The 18,732-nt window shown below is 42.5% G+C and overlaps 2 protein-coding genes across 2 annotated transcripts; both read left to right on the top strand.

The window, feature by feature from the left end:
- The first annotated feature begins 5,233 nt into the window (after positions 1 to 5,233).
- On the top strand, positions 5,234 to 12,093 carry LOC125705167 (cytochrome c oxidase assembly protein COX18, mitochondrial). Its single transcript, XM_048971589.1, has 7 exons — positions 5,234 to 5,373; positions 5,925 to 6,345; positions 8,861 to 8,961; positions 9,225 to 9,391; positions 9,709 to 9,824; positions 10,266 to 10,373; positions 11,474 to 12,093. Coding segments are annotated over exons 1-7 (1,083 nt in total). The 5' UTR covers positions 5,234 to 5,371; the 3' UTR covers positions 11,642 to 12,093.
- A 243-nt stretch (positions 12,094 to 12,336) lies between these two features.
- igfbp7 (insulin-like growth factor binding protein 7) lies at positions 12,337 to 18,654 on the top strand. The gene is made up of 5 exons (XM_048970506.1): positions 12,337 to 12,842; positions 14,599 to 14,708; positions 16,766 to 16,873; positions 17,246 to 17,372; positions 17,994 to 18,654. The coding sequence occupies exons 1-5, from the start codon at positions 12,419 to 12,421 to the stop codon at positions 18,011 to 18,013; spliced, it is 789 nt and encodes a 262-aa protein (XP_048826463.1). The 5' UTR covers positions 12,337 to 12,418; the 3' UTR covers positions 18,014 to 18,654.
- Positions 18,655 to 18,732: the final 78 nt, after the last annotated feature.

Raw genomic sequence — 18,732 nt, forward strand, 5'->3', positions numbered from 1 at the left:
TGTAATTTGTGGTATATAAGCAGAGATAAAAATATGTCTGTATCACATGGATGAAATAAAAAATCAACTTCTGTCACAGTGAGGAAAGAGAGTGTAGGACCTTACCTTGACTGCGACTGCGCCACATAACCCAGTTTTTACCAGTACAATGAGCCTCCAACCTCTCAGGCAGACTTCAGCTGCACAGTGTAGTCGACTAGGCAGTCAGCACTGCTGATTACTTAGATGTATGTAAGACCGATGGCATCAGTTCATAGCATTAGTGTATTAACAGTAATATCAGGCGCTCGTCGTTCAGGCTAAAACCCTGTAAAATACTTATGTAAATAAAATATTCAATTCTACATATATATGACAATGAAATCTGTAAGTAGCTTGAAAGCAAATATAAAGAAATTTTCCTGTTATCAGACCAGGTGGCTGCTGCTCATCCTCTACACCAGTGTTTCCCAATCCGGTCCTCGAGGACCCACAGCCGGTCCATGTTTTTGCTCCCTCTGAGCTCCCAACCAGAGAGTCCATGTTTTTGCAAGACAGATCTGTCAGTCAGGCAAAGGACACATATATCGCATATACAGCGAAAACATGGACTGCCTGTGGGTCCCAGAGGACTGCAATAGGAAATAGGACTTCTCTACACTGTCAATTAGCTTTATATGAACACTATTTGTCAGTTGTGGCCATTATGCTTTACAATCTGGCACAGGGCCTATTATTTGAAACTTATTCAACTGATCGTACCAATTATTCTTAATCAAAAATATACAAAGAAGTGCCCTACATATTGTAAAGTGTGATTACATAATTAGAAAAGAGAATAAATATATAACAAATAATTATTTTCTTTAGGAGTACTTGTTAGTATCCATGAATTTATTAATGGATAATTCAGATTAATATAAGGGTGTAATGAGTACCAAGTTCCACGTGCCATTTAGGAAGTTGCGCTGGTTATAGCCCACAAAAGCCTGATCCAGTCCTGTATATTTTGTGCTGTTCGGTCCTAGCAGGTGATCTGATTGGTCCTTTGCATCATTCATAAAAAAACATGCCAAAATATTAGAAATCAGCATATTTGTGCACCTCCAATAGCAATGAAAGTTCCGTTTTCAGAAGCCATAACATTCCGGGCATGCCGATGGTTTTACTCACTTCCCCAGCTACGGATCTGCTGTCGTGGACTCAGCTGGAGCACAGATCAGCAGCCTCGTGCTGTTCCAGGCACCCACACAGCCTCTGTGTGATACCACAAATAGAGGTACGGCTATTCATCCATTTAAACTAACTGCTTTTTCAATCAGTCACACTTAGGGCAGTCCCCAGTTCACCTGAATAGCGTGTCTTTGTACTGTATTACTGTATAGAAATGAACACAAGTAGCCAGAGAAAACAGCACAGAATTGGGAAGAAACATACACATCACTGGGTCCACATTCAGCCCTGAACTCCAGGGCCATGACAATCCATGCTGACACCCCGAAGCAGCATTCTGTCCACATATGTGCATTTATTCTTGGAAACAGAACTTATTTTTTTTAGCCTATTGTGAGAGAGCCAGTAAACTGTCTGTGGAAACATATAGAGAAAACAGAGAGGTCATTGTAAAGTGCCTTTTATGACATAGGGTGAACTGGCCAACTCATCTAAGTAACATAAAGTAATAAACAGACAATAAACCAGGGGCAGCCAGTCCTATTCACAAAGGGCCGGTGTGTGTGCAAGTTTCTGGGGTAACCTTTAGATCAGCTGGTCAAACCCAGGTGTGAGGCCTCTTCAGCCAGTCTGTCCTCTAATCACAAGAGCTCCAGCAAAAACCCACATACCAAATGGCCCTTTCTGGATAAGATTACCCACCATAAACAGTGTTTCTTTACAACTTTCCCCTGTGTAATCTGTGACCAAAGGGACTGGTGTTTTGTTTTTTATCGGAACCCCGAGTCTGGAGTAATGGTTGATTGATTTTTTTTTAAATCTGAGAATAAACCCAACACCATGGGTATGGGGCATGAGCATCATGAGGATGGGGCCTGGGGCAAACTCCTGCACGGGGTCCAGCCTTGGTCAAAACTTTGATGTTGACTGAATCTGAAGATCTACACAAGCAGCTTCTCACTACTGATTTGGCTGGGAAGGAAGAAAATACAAAAGATGCGTCATGATTCGTTAATGATGAACAAACGTAAGTTCAGTATTTCACTTGCGTTGTTCATGACTCGTTCCTTCAGTAGTTCATAAAGGTTTACAGAACAGAAATACTAACAAATATAGTATTTCCTTGTGATAAAAGATGTGATTCATCATTCATTACTGATGATCAAACATGACATCAGTTTGTAATTAACACTTTGATTCCTAAGAAATAGCATAATACTACTGTGCGTTGCTTGCGTCTCCTCAAATAAGGTGCTACCAACCGAACCTCTCTATCCGAGATAAAGGGTATCACGACGCGGACTATCAGCACTTTCGAGGCAGGTTTTCTTACTGATACCAAGATTGCCGTGGTCACGACCACAGCTGGAAAGGTATGCAGCCCAGATAGCTGACAGCGAAAATGCATAGACCTACGTGCAGTGTGATTGTTGTTAAGATAACGGTCTTACTGTAATTTCCAAACAAACGCTGTGTGGTTTTCGTAATTATTATTAGTCTTTTATATTCATATGCATAATACAATTTTTAAAATGAAAAATAAACCTTCACTCTTCAAAACCCATCCAATATTCCTTCATCTCTCTCTCTCTGACACACACACACAGGTTTGTAATTATATATTTGTGGGGACTCCCCATTCATTTCTATGGGGAAAACTCATTCCAACATGACGACCCTAACCCCTATCCAGCCCTAACCGTAACCATAAGTAACCAAGCAAAACACGAGACACGGAATTTTTAGTTTTTTTTTTTATTGTATGCACAGATCTTTGTGGGGACCAGAAAAATGGGTTTTAAAATAACAGGTTTTGATTACATTGTGGGGAACAATTGGTCCTCACGATGGAATATAAACATAATTCACACACACACACACACGTATACAGTGTGGTTATATGTTTCCGGAGAAGATGACAAAGGTGTTGACTTATTTTTGGAGAGCGACATCCTTGTTCATTTTTAATTACACGAAGTGGACAGGGTAGAATAAATGGACAAATGACCGTAAAACTAAATGAAATAGACATGTAAAATGTGGTTTAAATAATGGACTGTCGGGTACAATGTACGCCTCTTGATTTTCAGACTATGTATTTCTATACACCTTTATTAAAAATTCGCACAGTGTTAGTTCACCGCCAGTGACCGTAATAGAGCGACAGCTATTGAACATGAGGTACACATGTGAACATTTAAATGTTAATTGCGATTCCAAAGTAATTTAGAAAACAAATGGGCATGGAATAGTTTATATCAACTCAAAATCCTGAACCGATGTCTCGTTACAGCAGAGATCGCCACTTTTCCTAGATATGAATAAGATTTAGTACACAGAGGAAGCTAGGATTCGAAATGTATAAATGATCGGTTTGCATGTCTGCGTATGAACATCTAAAGTCTGTGATTAAAAACTACCTGGCTTGCTTGCTGAAAGATATTACAGCCGTTTGGAATATACAGCTAACTTTAATGCAGTCACAGGATTATCCTGGGCAAGTCATTTCTAGAGTTTGGGAAAGTAATATACCCACTAATATACCACTCCCAACATTTGATTGAGCTAAATCATGTCCTTTTTGTACGGATGACTAATAGTACTGTCCTGAGTGGCCCTTTACACATTACAGCGAATTTTACCCGGTTAGCAAAATATACCGAAAGCCCATTTTCGAGCACATGTGATCATACAAATTTTACCGATTGAGCACCTGCACCCCGGCAAAACCCTGGTTAAGAGTATAGCGTATAAAGCAAATTTACTGTGCATGGTTAAGACTGTTTGGCAGGTCTAGTGCCCTCATAATAGACAGCAACATGGCATTTAATTATGGCGCACATTTGTCATGTTTCCACTAGCTTATGCAACATCTCACCCTTTATTTTCATCCAGATTTGCATTAATTTCTCACCGAGATACTGTATTGACAAGTGAGTTGAACCACTCCATAAAGCCTCCTTCAGCACATCCCAAAGACCTTATATGAGGTTAAGGTCGCAACTCTGTGGTGACCAAGACATGCGTGAATATGATTCCTCGTGCTCCCTGAACCATTCTTTCACAATTCGAACCCAATGAATCTTGGCATCCTTGTCCTGGAATATGTCCATGCCAACAGGGAAGAGAAAAACCCATTGATGATGGATGGAGGTGTAACCTGGCCATTCAGTAGATTCAGGTGCTCAGCTGATTTTACTTTATTGCTGCATAACGTTGCTGAGCTGTAATAATGATGCAGTCATTGGCTCTTAAATATTTGCTGATATATATTCAAATGGAGACTTTTAATACCGGGCAGTGTATTACACCTGTAATAAATAAATGTAATAAATATGAGGGAGTAAATAAAATCTGCTCTTCCTAGAACAATTATTAGTGCTGAATGACAGACTTTGCATCCACTGAGGACCGTGTTAAGTGTCTGTCTTGCAACTGAAGATGCAGTGTAATCACTCTGAATTAATTTCTTGAGTTTCTGAAAATTGCTGCTCTGCTACATACTTTTAATGATATTTATATATTTCCTATTATCCACGATTAACCGCTGACAGCAGAGTACGTTTAGCAATCTAATCTCCCACCGTCACATAAATGTTTCTCTGTGATATCTGCAATTCACTGAATTGTCAACAGATGTCTCTAAATATGCGTAATACCAACAGCCAAACAAAAAGATTCATTTTCTCCAGTTAATATTAACAATTAAACAAAAATTTGTTTAAGTATGTACACCCTATATACATCTTGTGAGGAACCACCTTTAAGTCAAGTAGAAGACTTTAAGCTACAGTCCTTTATTACTGTTCTTTAGTCGGGTTTACTGCGTTCTGACAGACAGATTCACAGCGTCGCCTAGTGACCACGAGAGTGAACAGAAAATTACAAATAGGAATTACTTTACAACATCGTCAGTTCAATCTTAAACAGTTCAATATTCTTTTTTACAAACTTTTCCCTAACAAAAACGGTACCTAACAAAAACGGAACAATGCACATGCTTCTGAAGTCAATGTTAACAGAGGCATGGAGTTGAACGGTCCGTCAAGCACAAGGCGCATGATCTACGTCATCTTTATGCGCCTTTAGCTGAAGGTGGATTGCAAATGTGTTTCTTGACAGTTCATAGCTGGTGTTTAGTCAATAGTTCGGATTTTAACGAATTAAATGTTCGATTCAATTAATTAGTGAACGTCTGAGGTTATAAAGCAAAACTAAAATGTGAGTATTCTGATGTTTTAGATATTTAGTTCGATCTTTCTTTTCCTTTTCCACGTTGCTTAAAATTTTATTGTATTGCACGATTTTATTACTGTCATGTTCCATTGAGTAAAATTAATCTTGCTAGTTAACCTCTCTGGAAATTAAAGATCAACATGTCTGATTTAACATGCGTTTTATTTTGACCTCTATTTTTCTGCGTCCTCCTTTTATTACATATGTGTGCTATGCTTTCAATTATACCTTAAAGCTTAACGTGACCGTAAACGTCCGCATGTCTTTTCGAAGTTGGTTTTTGTTGAAGTGTGACTGTATAATAACTTGCATATATTTTGCTGCCACTTTATCTGTAAAAGCTTAACGTTTCTGTGCGTAAAAGGAAAAAATGTTAACGCGGCAAATTGTAATAATTTTAATTGGTTTGTTACGTATTACGACATTTAAAAATACTATTATTTGATTTTGCAAAACTTGTTTTGTTGACATAATATCCTGTAGTTCAATAATCTCACAATACTTTTAGCACAGTAAATGGTTCTGTCACATTTCAGGACTCCAGCACCTTTGTATGCAGTTCTGTGTCATAGCACAACCAGATTCATGTTAGCTGCATGCCCAAGGACCTGCCATGGACGATGGCTGAAGATAAAGCCCCTGGTCACAAGCTCCACATACGCATCGCTGACCAGCCGACACAGTGCGTTGGGCGAGCGGGGCAGCGAAGAGCATGTCTGCTATCGCCGCACCACAGATGTGCTGCATCTTCCGAGCCGAAGCCTGACCGCAGGCCAGCCAGGCTGGTACGAGAGCATAGCCGACTCCCAGCCAATCCACCTGACCGAGCAACTACTGGTGACAGTGCAGCAGGCCACTGGTCTGCCCTGGTGGGCCAGCATCATCTGCACCACTGCAGCTTTGAGGACAACCGTCACCCTCCCTCTGGGAGTCTACCAAATGCTCATCATCGCCAAGGTCTGTGCTGCATGTGAGAGCTGGACAGGACTTAGAGGAGTGTGCAGTATGTTTCTGGCCATTTTGTGTTGGGTATCCAAATACAGTTCCGGTGGTGGGGTATTTTCACACCATGTAATGTTCAGTCAGTTTTCTTTTTCACTATGGATGAAGTGTGAGATTCTATGCACATTGTATTTTTTCCTCGTTTCTTATCCTGGTCCTTTTTTATTGTTCTTAATTCTGTGTTAAATTTTTATTACCCATGTCATTTTAATGTCTGTGGGAGCCAGTGACTGAATGCTTTATATGCATAGTATGGACAAAATTGGGACACCTGACCATTATTATGCCTTTTTACACCTGGCACTTTTATTATGACATCCCATTCTACATCTATAGGCATCAGTATGGAGGTGGTCCCCCCCATGCAACTGTAACAGCTGCTGCTCTTCTAGGAAGGCTCTCCGCAAGATTTTGGAGTGTGTCTGTGGGAATTCTTGCTCATTTGTCCAAGTTCTTCCACACTAACTCACCCAACCATGCCTTTATGGACCTTGCTTTGTGCCCTGGGGCACAGTCATGCTGGAACAGAAAGGAGCCTTCCCCAAACTGTTCCCACAAAGTTGGAAGCATAGAATTATCTGAAATGTTTTGGGATGCTGAAGCATTAAGAGTTCCCTTCCCTGGAACTAAGGGGCCAAGCCAAACCCCTGAAAAACAACCCCATACCATAATCCCCCCCCCCAGCTTTACAGTTGGCTCAAAGCAGTCAGGCAGGTGACGTTCTCTTGGCATCCACCAAACCTAGACTCATCCATCAAACTGCCAGACAGATAAGTGTGATTCATCACTCCACAAAACACGTTTCCACTGCTCCGAAGCCCAGTGGTTCTCAAAGCCGGGCCTCAGGCCCCACTGTCCTTCTTGTTTTCCTGCTATCCCTGTCCCAGCTGTCTTTCAGCTTCTGATTGACTGAACACACCTGATCCAGGTAATCAGCAGTGTGTAGGGCAGGGATAGCTGCAGAGCTTAGTTAGGTACGGCACTAATTTAACACACCTGATACAGGTAATCAGGCACTTCAGTAGCATCTCGGTATTAGTCAGCTATGTTGAAGCTAAGTTGGCTCTAATACTGAAATGCTACTTGCCTGCCTGATTATCTGTATCAGCTGTGATAAATTAGTGCTGCACCTAAACTCTGCAGGGTGGGAAATCTCCAGGAACAGGGCTGGGCAGCCCTGCTTTACATGGCCTGCCACTTTGTGGCTGAGTTGCTCTTCCACTTTGCAATAATATCACTTACAGTTGACGACATAATATCTAGCAGGGAAGAAATTTCACAAACTGACTTTTTGCAAAGCTGGCATCCCATGACAGTACAATGCTTGAATTCACTGAGCTCTTCAGAATGACCCATCCTTTCACTTGTTTGTAAACCTTACAACCTCACAAGGCAAGGTGCTTCATTCTATTCACCCGTGTCTATAGTTCTGAATGACACACCTGGATTGAATGATGAAGAGGTGTATCCCAATACCTTTGTCCATATAGTGTATATACAGGGGCCACAATTTAGGCCAAGTAGGTTATCGTAGCCATAGTCTTTATAAGAGAATACAATTTTGATTCATAGGTGTACAGTTTGTGTGTGGTTGCCTGCCTGTTGTTTATCATTAATCTTTTATTTGACTTGTTTTCTTCTTCCGCTGCTTGCTCTAGCAATGCTTTGAGAAAGCTACTACCGGTTCACCAATAAGAGGGTTCAGCCAAGTCTCTTTGGAAAGAACTCAACTTTAATTGATGCCTGTCCATGCAGCATCCCCTTTGGCTCCTTGTTTACTTATCGGCTGTGTAGAAGTATGAGAGGCATCTGCAGGAGGGAAACAGACTTGGTCTGTGTAAACACTGACCCCCCCCCCCAGCCCCGCTTGCTCAAGGCCTTCAGCTGTGGGAGGGGATGTTCCTGACCCCCGTACATGCTGTCCTTCCGTGGGAGAATCTGTGGGAGAATCCCCCCTGACTCTGTTCTCTGTATAGCATTCTGCAAGAGTCCTCCTGACTGAGAGATTCAAAACTTTGATAACTGTATCTCCCTCAAGGCTGCTGGTTTAGAATTGTTTTGCAAATTTCTGGCTGAACATTTTGGTAACGTCTAAGGACGTTCACATCATTTTCTTAAGGGCAGACTAAAACCTAAGTCTCACACCATTGTTTGTAATCTTGGCTGTATTATCCAGTGAGGTGTTGGAGTGTATTGGGATATTGCAGAACTGTAAATGCTATATTGCACTGTCAGTTTTGTTGAAATGTAGAACCATGACCCTACTTAAAATGCTTTTGTTTTACCGCCCACTGGGTGCAGGGTGAAATCACAAAAAAAAAAAAAAAATTCTTTAGACAGCTGGAACTCCCATAGCAACACTACAGGTTGAATTAGTCATGAAAAAGAAATTAATTCGGTGTGATGTTTGGCAAACAGCTTTGGTGTTCTGCCAGACTAAATAACCTCTTTCACTGTTGCCTTCAGCTAGGTTGAGGCTCTGCAAGCGGAGATTGCAGAACTGGCCAAACGCCTGAGCTATGAGGTGTCCGTCCGGGCAAAGCAGCAGGGCTGGTCGGAGAAGACGTGTCGGTAAGGGCTGACTGCTGCTTCAGAAGGAGCTGAGGCTGGCTGGCTTGCAGTAGCCTTCAGAGGGCTTCAGTCATCTTTAGATAGATGGATAGAAGCCTTTGTCCAAGTATCCCCGTTCTACTCAAATTATGACCCAAGTCCCCTAGCTGACCTAATCGTGATACTTCCTGGATTGGAACGGCACGGTATCTCACCCAGAACCAGCCCAGTACCATGGCTGTCCATCCTTCTATCTCAGGCTTTTCTACCCCCTGAACCACCAGGTACCACTTCAAGAAGAACCTGCGGCGGATTGTGTCTGAGCTGTATGTGCGGGACAATTGCCACCCGTTCAAGGCCAGCCTGCTGGTGTGGGTGCAGCTGCCCATGTGGGTGTGCCTGTCCCTGGCCCTGAGAAACCTCACCACGGGCCGGGCAGACCCTCCTTCAGGTGAGCCTCCTCCCTACAGCTTCCAGGTGTCACCGGCAGGGCACGGGAACCTCCTTGCATACTCAGTAGGATAAGTCTTAGATCTTTGAAATAACAAAGATCATCTTGTTGGACTTGTATGATACTGTCATACACACATGTCACATCATCTGCCCTCTGGGTAAATATAGTAATTGGAACATAGTTGGACATTTCAATGAATTGGACAGGAGACAAGCCAGTTGTTGGTGCCAATACTGATGAAACAAAAAAGCCTCTCTTCCCTACTTACTTGGATACAGCAATCTGTGTAACTGATAAGGAAAATGCTCTCTCAGCCATCCAGGAGGAGCTGGCAGCAGGGGGCGCTCTTTGGTTTCCAGATCTCACCCTTCCTGACTCTACCTGGGTGATGCCTGTGTCCCTGGGGCTCATCAACCTCCTCATTGTAGAGGTGAGGCCCCTGATTGGCCAGTACTCTTCTTGTTCTGTTCGATAGGCTGTTTGCGGTTTTTCTAATATGAGTGCATATGTTAAGCATGACCAGCTGACAGAAGTGTCACACCATTTTACTGCCAGTCTAAAAGAGGTTTTTAGTCAAGTCAGAAGCTTTTTAAGATTATTTTTTTATTGGAATCTAATCTGAAGCATCTTAGATGGCTTTAACTATTTATAATGTATTATAGTTATTTAATCTTTAATCTGTCTGATACTGAATATAGCCCAATCTGCTGGCATGACGTCGTGTCAATATAACAAGTGCCATTTTTAATTAAAACTGCTCAGTTAATCTAACTCGTTTTTTTTGTAATTTTAAGCTCACCTTGTGTACATTTGGTTTTGTATTTGCGTGATCTTTTGCGATAATACTTTTTTTTTCTCCACCCACCATCAGATGTTTGCTCTCAGGAGATTGGAAGTTTCTAAGTTCCAGAAGTTTGTGACAAACTTAATCCGGGGGGTCTCCGTGGCGATGATTCCCATCGCTGCCACCGTGCCCTCGGTAGGCCCCTCAGTCCCGTCGGACACACATCAGCACACAGAGCTGCTCATCTATATCTACTAAAAAGGCCCTGGAGTGGCAGCGCTCGGTTTCTGAGGCGGCATGGAAGGACTTACAGCACTATAGAGCTTTTATTGGTTCTCAGACTTTGCCTGTGTGGCTCGATACTCCTTTCATTTGAATTAGACCATCACAACTACTGCGCCAGCCGCTCTCATGTTCTTACTAAAGTCAGGTGGAAAAAAATCAAGTCAGCCGAGCAGTTAGGGTTTCCAGCCCGGACCCATTATTATACTTTTGATTTATTAATGTGTTTTTTTTTTTTTTTTTTTAGATTTTATTGGTTTTTTTATTTTAAATATTATATTTAGTTATTTTTGTTTAGTAGTTTTATTTTTAGGGATAGACTGAAAGTTGCAGAGCCAACTTTCGTACATTATGTACTAACGTCCTCAAAATGGGCAAAAGTTCCACGTATGATTAATGGTAACTAAAGATAAACAAATCATTACTTAAGCAAAATGGCATTAAAAACCGTAACATAAAAAAATAAAATAAAACATGAAATAAAAACAATAACAATTTCAGTTAGTTTTGGATGCAATATTTATTTATTATATAGTTTTTGTTTAGTATGACTTTTCTTTTCAGTTTATGAATGTTTTATGATATTTTTTGTTTCCATGAATGATCATAACCCCAACTGCAACATGTCACTGTTTTCAGTGAGCGCTTCCCAAGTAATGCCACCAACAACTAAATAATTTAAACTATCTACCACCTGTCTAGTAGTAGACAAAATGATGCTTCTTGAACCATTTGCTGTACTTTTTGACCCCACTAGATGGTGCTCTCTGTCCAAAAAAGCGTGCCCCAAAGCTAACCGAGTGCACCATCTAGTGGTTAAAAAATATTTCACAAAGCTGTATTTGGTCCATCACTACTGTCTACCACTCTTTATATAGGACATTAAATTGTATAAATCTATAATTAGCACAGAGTTGATTTACTGTTAATTGTCATTTGTTATGTTGGTCTTACCTGTAGCAGACTGTCTCGTACATATCTCCTCATTTCTGTACTCTCCTCTGACCCCACAGTCCATGACCCTGTACTGGCTAAGCTCCAGCTGCGTGGGACTGGTCCACAACCTGGTACTGCGCTCCCCGCGGTTCCGCCGGCTCTGTCGGATCCCGGCCACTCGCTCAGATTCAGACACACCATACAGGGACATGGCTGCCGCCTTTGTTACCAAATACCTCAAGTAATGCAGCCTCCCACCAGCAGGGGGCAGTGACGACCAGACCTAGAACTCAGGGGATGCCCTGCAGAACGGACCTTCATATGAGGCGCGCCTCTTAGTTTAAATGTTTTAACTTAGTTAGTTGGGTTCTTTATAACTAAGGTGCTCTGAAATTGATTCTGACCTGGGTTTGGTAACATGGCCAGTCAGGATAAATCAGTGGTTGATCTCCACCCACATGTTAATGGCTAATTTCACTTTAAAGCTGGTTAATCCAGCCTGTTGACCACTTGCGGTTGTCATTATCATACCTGTTTGTGCGCAGTAATAGGACCTATCACCTAAATGTTAGGCAGTGGAATTTCAAAAATAATTTAAATATCTTGGAGGAACATAATTAGTAAGTGTTCACTCTGGTACTTTGGTTGAATTTAGTATGATTTTTGAAAGTGTGTAATAAATTGCTTTTTCCATGTGGATTGATTGTTCCCTTATTTTACACAACCAAGAAGTACTCAAGTATGAGATCGTTTTTTGTGTTCATTAATTGAAATATAAAAGTATTTTTCATATGCAAAGAAGTGTTGCATTTTTGCATGTCATATGTTGCTGAAACGTATTACTTATACTGCTGCAGTTTAAATATCAATGGGTTATTTCTGATGATGTAACGAAATGGCGAAAGTCTGTGGGAAGAAGATGAGTTTTCTGGGCGGGGTTGAGTTCATTAGAGAGGCACAGCTAGACGGGACCCTTCAGCAGATGCGGTCCGCTCGCACCGGGTAACATAAGCGCCAACGACATGCTGGGTCTTTTCGCGTTAGCGGCTTCGCTTACTTACGTGGCAGCGGCATCGGCCGAGGTTCAGCGTAGCTGTGAACCTTGCGAGCCAAGCCTGTGCAAACCCCTTCCAGCCGGAGGATGCAAGTTTGGGATCGTGTCGGACTCCTGCGGGTGCTGCTCTGCCTGCGCGGCCGGGGAGGGGGAAAACTGCGCGGGACGCGGCTCCGCGTACCCGCGGTGCGCGCCGGGGCTCGAGTGTAAGAAGAGCGATAAGGGTAAAAGGAGCAAGCTGGGGGTGTGTGTCTGCAAGAGCAACTACGAGGTGTGCGGCTCGGACGGGGCCACTTACAGCACTGGCTGCGATTTAAAAGCTGCCAGTCTGAAAGCTCAGAGTGACAAGCTGCCCGAGATCAAGGTGCAACATAAAGGGAAATGTTACCAAGGTAAGATCTTGTATGTTACCTAATATATTTATTTCATAGTGTTTATATTCTGTGGCATCAATTAAAATCTTTTAAATGCATGTTGCCATTGATAGATTATATCACGCCTAATATTATGAATTATCTAATTAATCTTTCACTTTTTAATGTAAATCACCAGTCATTAGTTATGTTACTGTAAAACATGCCATCTGCTAGCGTGCTGCCTCGTACATGGAAAAAAGTGGCAAATCCCAGTGAAAATGACGTGTAAGTGGAGTGGTATCTAGGGTATCTAATAAAAGGTGGCGCTTGGACTGGGTGACAGTCCCGTGTGGCCGTGAATTTTCCTGGACGCTGAAAATGAAAGTTATTAGGTCGATTACAATTTTCATATGGATATTTTAATCGTGGAAATACTACCGTTTTCAAAGCAAGTATATGGCAAATGCCGCAGCCTTTTTCAATGTATATGAAGTATATAAAAAAGCACGTAAACCTTTGTAATATATTACGTTACAAATGACCCTGCACTGTAAAGCATAACAGACCATCGTACTTTAGCGAAGGACAACAAAATTAGCGTGTCAGTCCACCGATTAGCAAAATACTGATGAAAACTACAACGGTTTGGAGTTATTCACTTTGATTTATTTTTATATTGTGTTCCCTGCATGGTTGTCAAAAAGTGCTTAACAAAGAGTAGGAAAGCAGTCAGACTTGCAGTTTGGGGTGACAATAGTGTAAATGAATAGTGAATCAAATACAAGACAGCGGGGGAGAGGAAACAAGACTCTTTAGTTTGATATAGACAGAGAGTTCTGTAGATCAATAACATTTTTCTGTTCTGTGCAGGGAGGGAACAGTGTATGACATCACAGTAGCTCCGTCTCCCGTCTCTGTTCTCCAACTACTCTCTGGGTTCCAACTCGCATTAAAATATTAATAACCTGAGAAAACTGCTGTTAGTAATTATAATTAGAGACATAGTTATCATGAGTTTTTAAAAGTCTAAGTAGTAGGCAGTTTGGAATTTGCTGCGCATTGGCCAGCCAGACCCAGTACTTGATTTCTATAGACTAATTAACCTACTTCCCGAGGAAGTCCTGTACGTCTGGCTTTGTGCATTATGTTTTATTTTTCCACCAGGTGTGAATGTGACGCATTCCATTCCACCAGATGCAGATAGCTTGTTTTTAGAGTTTGGTGAACACCCTTCTTCTTTTATTCTGATTGAGCTGGCTGCCTATGTCCCTCTAGTTCTGTGCTATTTCTAGTTGGATAGTGTTATACAGTAAATGTAACATGAATGTACATGGTGCTAGATGGGGCTTATTGACGCGGGATAAGCTCAAACGAGAATGCACTGGGTATCTCTTGTGGTCCTTCCTCAGACCTGGACAGACATGCTCTCTGAAATTCCTGCCTGGAGGGATTAGAGACCTGAAAAGGATTTGATTGCTGACAAAACAGCAGCATATTGCGTGTAGACACAGCATGGACTGTTGGTGTAGAGTAAATCCCGTAGTCTTTAGCTCAGCCAACAAACACATGATTCATCATAGCCCCATACACAGCACGAGATTAACCAGTGAATAGGCTCTGTGAATTAAAAAAAATCTTAGCAGAGGCGCATTCCACGAAAATACCTACTGACATTTCTTACTGCCAAGACTGAGAAGGTAAATTTCTCTTGAACCTTCTCTGAACAGAAGATAACCTATAAGGCTGAGGATTCACAGATTAAGCTTACAGAATTCCATTTCATTTGTTGCAGCCCCTATCATTGTGACAGCTCCGGGTGAGATCTGGAATGTTACTGGCTCACAGGTGTACCTGAGCTGCGAAGCCATTGGTGTCCCAACTCCTGTCCTTACTTGGAGAAAGGTATGTATCCAATGGAGAAGAAGGAAGCTGGCAGAGTAGGCGGGCAATGTTGATGGACAGCTATATGGATCTTGTTCACTTGTTGATTGATTCTTAAAATGCATTTTATTAGAAATAGACATTAGACTAAATAGAAAAGTAATTATAAATATTTATATCAAAGGTTTACTTGTCAGTGTTCAAAAACTATTGCGGCTATTATCAGTTAACAGCTTGAAATGTGCTTTTAGTGTATTCGTGTAAATAAGATAATAGTTCAAATTGTTTAAACAATGATATAAAAGATCTGATTGTGACATGACAAGGAACGTGCTGTAGGCAGCAGCATATATACATGACTGTAGTCTGGCCTCTGTTATGCAACAAAATCTCAGTGATTTTAAACAGTACAGCGTTTAAAATTCAGAGGAAGAGGAGGAGAACATGCAGGAAACACTGACACTTTTCGGAAAATAGTGCTTGGGAAACAAGGCAAGCGATGCATACCCTTGGGGTCAAACGTTCTCATATTTTCAGAGACAGAAAACTGCAAGAAGGTCCCCTGACAGCCTACAAGGGAAATGGCAGTGTGGTCAGAATGAATCTGGGAGTATTAATGGAATGGAATTATGGAATGACATTAAGAGCAAGTGACAGGAAACGGAATGGGGTCCAAATATACTATAATAATGCGATGTCTTCTAGGACAGGAGCCCAAAGACCAGCCTATGTAAGAGTGAGGTCAATTTAACTAGAGTATTAGATGCCAGCCTCACCTTTTCCCAGACCTGATAGATGAGAGAGACTTAAGAGAGAAAACTGCAGGTAACTGCTCCACAAACCCCAGAACCAACTTCAAGAACTTCCAGCAGGCACTGTGGTGTCCTATGGCCCACATGGGTCAGTATGATCTCAGATCAGTGCTCGCGTTCTCCACTCCCTCATAACAAAAGGGGGTTTAGGAGCATCGTGTTCCTACAGCTCCTTCAGGGGACAAAAGCGGGAAGGGGAGGGGAGGGGAGATCAGAGCAATCGGCGCCTTGGCACGGTGGAAGGTCAGTCCTGAGAGAAACTGAACCTCGGCTTCCCACTGCATAACAATAGAAAACGGAACTTAGACGGGACAGATTTATAAACCTCATTTTCTCATGCATCTTTGCTCTTCTGCAAAGAGTAAATAGTGACAAACGTTAACTGAACCTATAAATGATACACTGTGTCCCACATATTTCATATTTAAGCTGCGCTGTGTTTAATTAGGCACTGCTCTAGGGAAACTGTCCATCTGCGCCTAGAATGTAGCGGCTTACCGCTTTTGTTAGTAAAGCCAAAGATGACTCTACATCCGCTGCTTACAGTCCAGTGTAGGATAGCAAACAACAGGCACTGCGAACGGGGACCACAACTGGGAAAAATATAAAATGTCAAAGTAAATGTTATCATCATCTCAGCTACATACATGTATGCAGTGAGACAAGATGACGTGGATCCAGTTTATACAGTTTGCAGTAATAAAGGCACATACAGACAAAGAGAAACGTAAATAACTGCACCAAAGACTAAATAATTTTTTTAAATATGCAGTGAAGTACAGAGGGCATTTTAACATTCAGGAATTGTGTAAATGTCAGCAGCCAGAGTGGAGGACAAATACGAGTATAATGCAAAGTAATTATGTGTGCATTTGTGTGCATATGGTCAGAAGCATTTCAGTATAAAAAATACCCACGATTCCCATTGATGTTAAATCCTAAGCATTGTCCGTTGATTAATGTTTAATAGCCAGTCTCTGAATTTTCATTCATGGGCAATGGGGTCTCCTTTCTCTCTGTTGTGAACCACTTATAGGTTCTCAAAAAAAGCTAGAAAGAAGCAAAACCACCACATATCACACTCACGCTCTCCATTCGTCTCTCTGTGCTCCTGTGTGGTACAACAAGAGGATACGATCTTGAGAGAATGATAAACATCAGTTCCTCAAGAGGACAGATTGTCGTCAGTGAATGACTCAAGCAGTATCTGCCCCAGAGACGCCATCCTGTTTTGTTCGGTGAAGAACTGCCTTTTTTTTCCCCCAGGTGTCTGTCAATAACGGGAAGACGGAGATGCTTCCAGGTGACCGGGAGAACCTGGCTGTCCAGACCAGGGGGGGCCCCGAGAAGCATGAGGTCACCGGATGGGTACTGGTAAGTGCTACTGGTCAGCTGACACCCTGGAAGGACCAATAACAGGTGGCGGAGTGGATAAGTAAAGAAGACCTGAATGGGAACCACAAAATGAAGTTCTAATGTAAACTCTCTCGGCTGACAATCGTGAGTGTCGTGTCTGTTAAGCCAGCCCTTGGGTTTGCCAACATTAGTTGCATGTTCGTAGCAGGCCTTGTACGGGTTTGCTGATGTTTCAGCAGGAATGTAAACACCAGGCTTCCATAAACAAGCAGTATTAGCCTGAGCGACGCACCGCGGCTTGCTGCTGTTTGCCTGGGACTTTGGCACAGCACGTCGATCAGATGCACAGCATTTGTTCGCGTTCCTTCAAGTAAGCGTGCGCCTTTTCAGGTTTCTCCGCTCACGCCGGCGGATGCCGGCTCGTACGAGTGCCATGTCGCCAATGCCAAAGGCGAAACCTCGGCTGCTGGCGGGATCCACGTGGTGAAGTCGTTGGATGACATCCCCACCAAGAAAGGTGAGCGTGACTCAGTCGCTCCCCCCAGGCGAACCGTGGGCCCAAACACGTCCGCTCCTGCATGCTTTGTCTCTCACCACTATGCCTAGTCCTGCCAGACGAGAGCCAGACCCTTATCAGTCATGGAGATGGCTGTCATGACATGGAGTATGTTTTTATTGCTGTGCACGCTGACGTACGCAGAGCTCTGCTCAAAGACAGCATACCCCCCCCCCCAGCCTTAATGGAAAACATAAGCATCGGCTCTGTAATTCATGCCTTCTCTAGATGATGATAAACCAACACTGTAGAGGAGTGATGTCCAACAGTTTTCCTTGAATTTGAAATTATTTATATGCAATTATTTGATCAGTAAACCACAATATATTATAGTCCAGGTGAAAATAAAGTATAAATAGGAAGGTATTTGACACAAGACTGTTGGGCTCCAGCATGTTAGGGGCTGGGGGTGTCTGCTGCTCCGTTTAATCATCCTATGACTGTACATTAGAGAAATTTTACAGACGTTTGCATGGCCAGACAGTAGGGGGTGCTGCTCGCAGAAGCGATGGCCAATCATCCATCAGTTTGCCTGACCATATGACTGGCAGCCCGCTGACCCACTCCTGTGTGCCTCCACAGCTAAGGATGACGAGCTGTGAAACAGCCGGGAACATGTGACCATGGGTGGGAACAAACGGCAGCCTTGCCCCCCACGCTGAGGACAGCGACCTCTGCCTCTCTTCACGCACAGCTTCTTGGTCGTCACGTGCCCACGCTCACACACTCAGTCTGCCTCTCAGTCCGACGCAAGGCCTGCTGTCCCTCTACTTACCCAAACACACGTTTTTATCATTTACTTACTACTTCTGTAAATGCACACATGTATGCTGGAGAGATGAAGATCTGACTAGATACGGCAGAGGAATGTCCATACCAAAAAAAAAGGGGCTTCTGCAAGTAGGGATTTGCGTAGGAATGCGCAGTATTCCAGGTTTGAAAGGAGGGCAGGTTTTCAGTGTGGTGAATGAACCCCCCTCCCATACACTGTACGGATGTTTACTGTCTGGAGGGATGGGATGGTGCTTCTGTCGGATTGTGTGGATGTAGCTCAAATGTTAATGGTGCTGTCAAGTTTTTTTATAATGGTTTTTTTATATTATCATTGTGAAAAGCGGATCCTATTTTACACAAGTTACCTTTAATTTTCTTTATTAAAACCACTTGAATAAATATGACCTACTAACGAATATTCAGAGTACTGCACACTGTATATTGCTTAACTAATAAATGGACAACTGAACCCGAGGACTGATCACTTTGGAGCGATAAATGATTGAGGGTTTCTGTAGAGGTGTACCGGGTAAAATAAAAATACTGT

The sequence above is a fragment of the Brienomyrus brachyistius genome, chromosome 12, assembly GCF_023856365.1.
Source record: "Brienomyrus brachyistius isolate T26 chromosome 12, BBRACH_0.4, whole genome shotgun sequence".
In the NCBI taxonomy this organism is placed as follows: Eukaryota; Metazoa; Chordata; class Actinopteri; order Osteoglossiformes; family Mormyridae; genus Brienomyrus; species Brienomyrus brachyistius.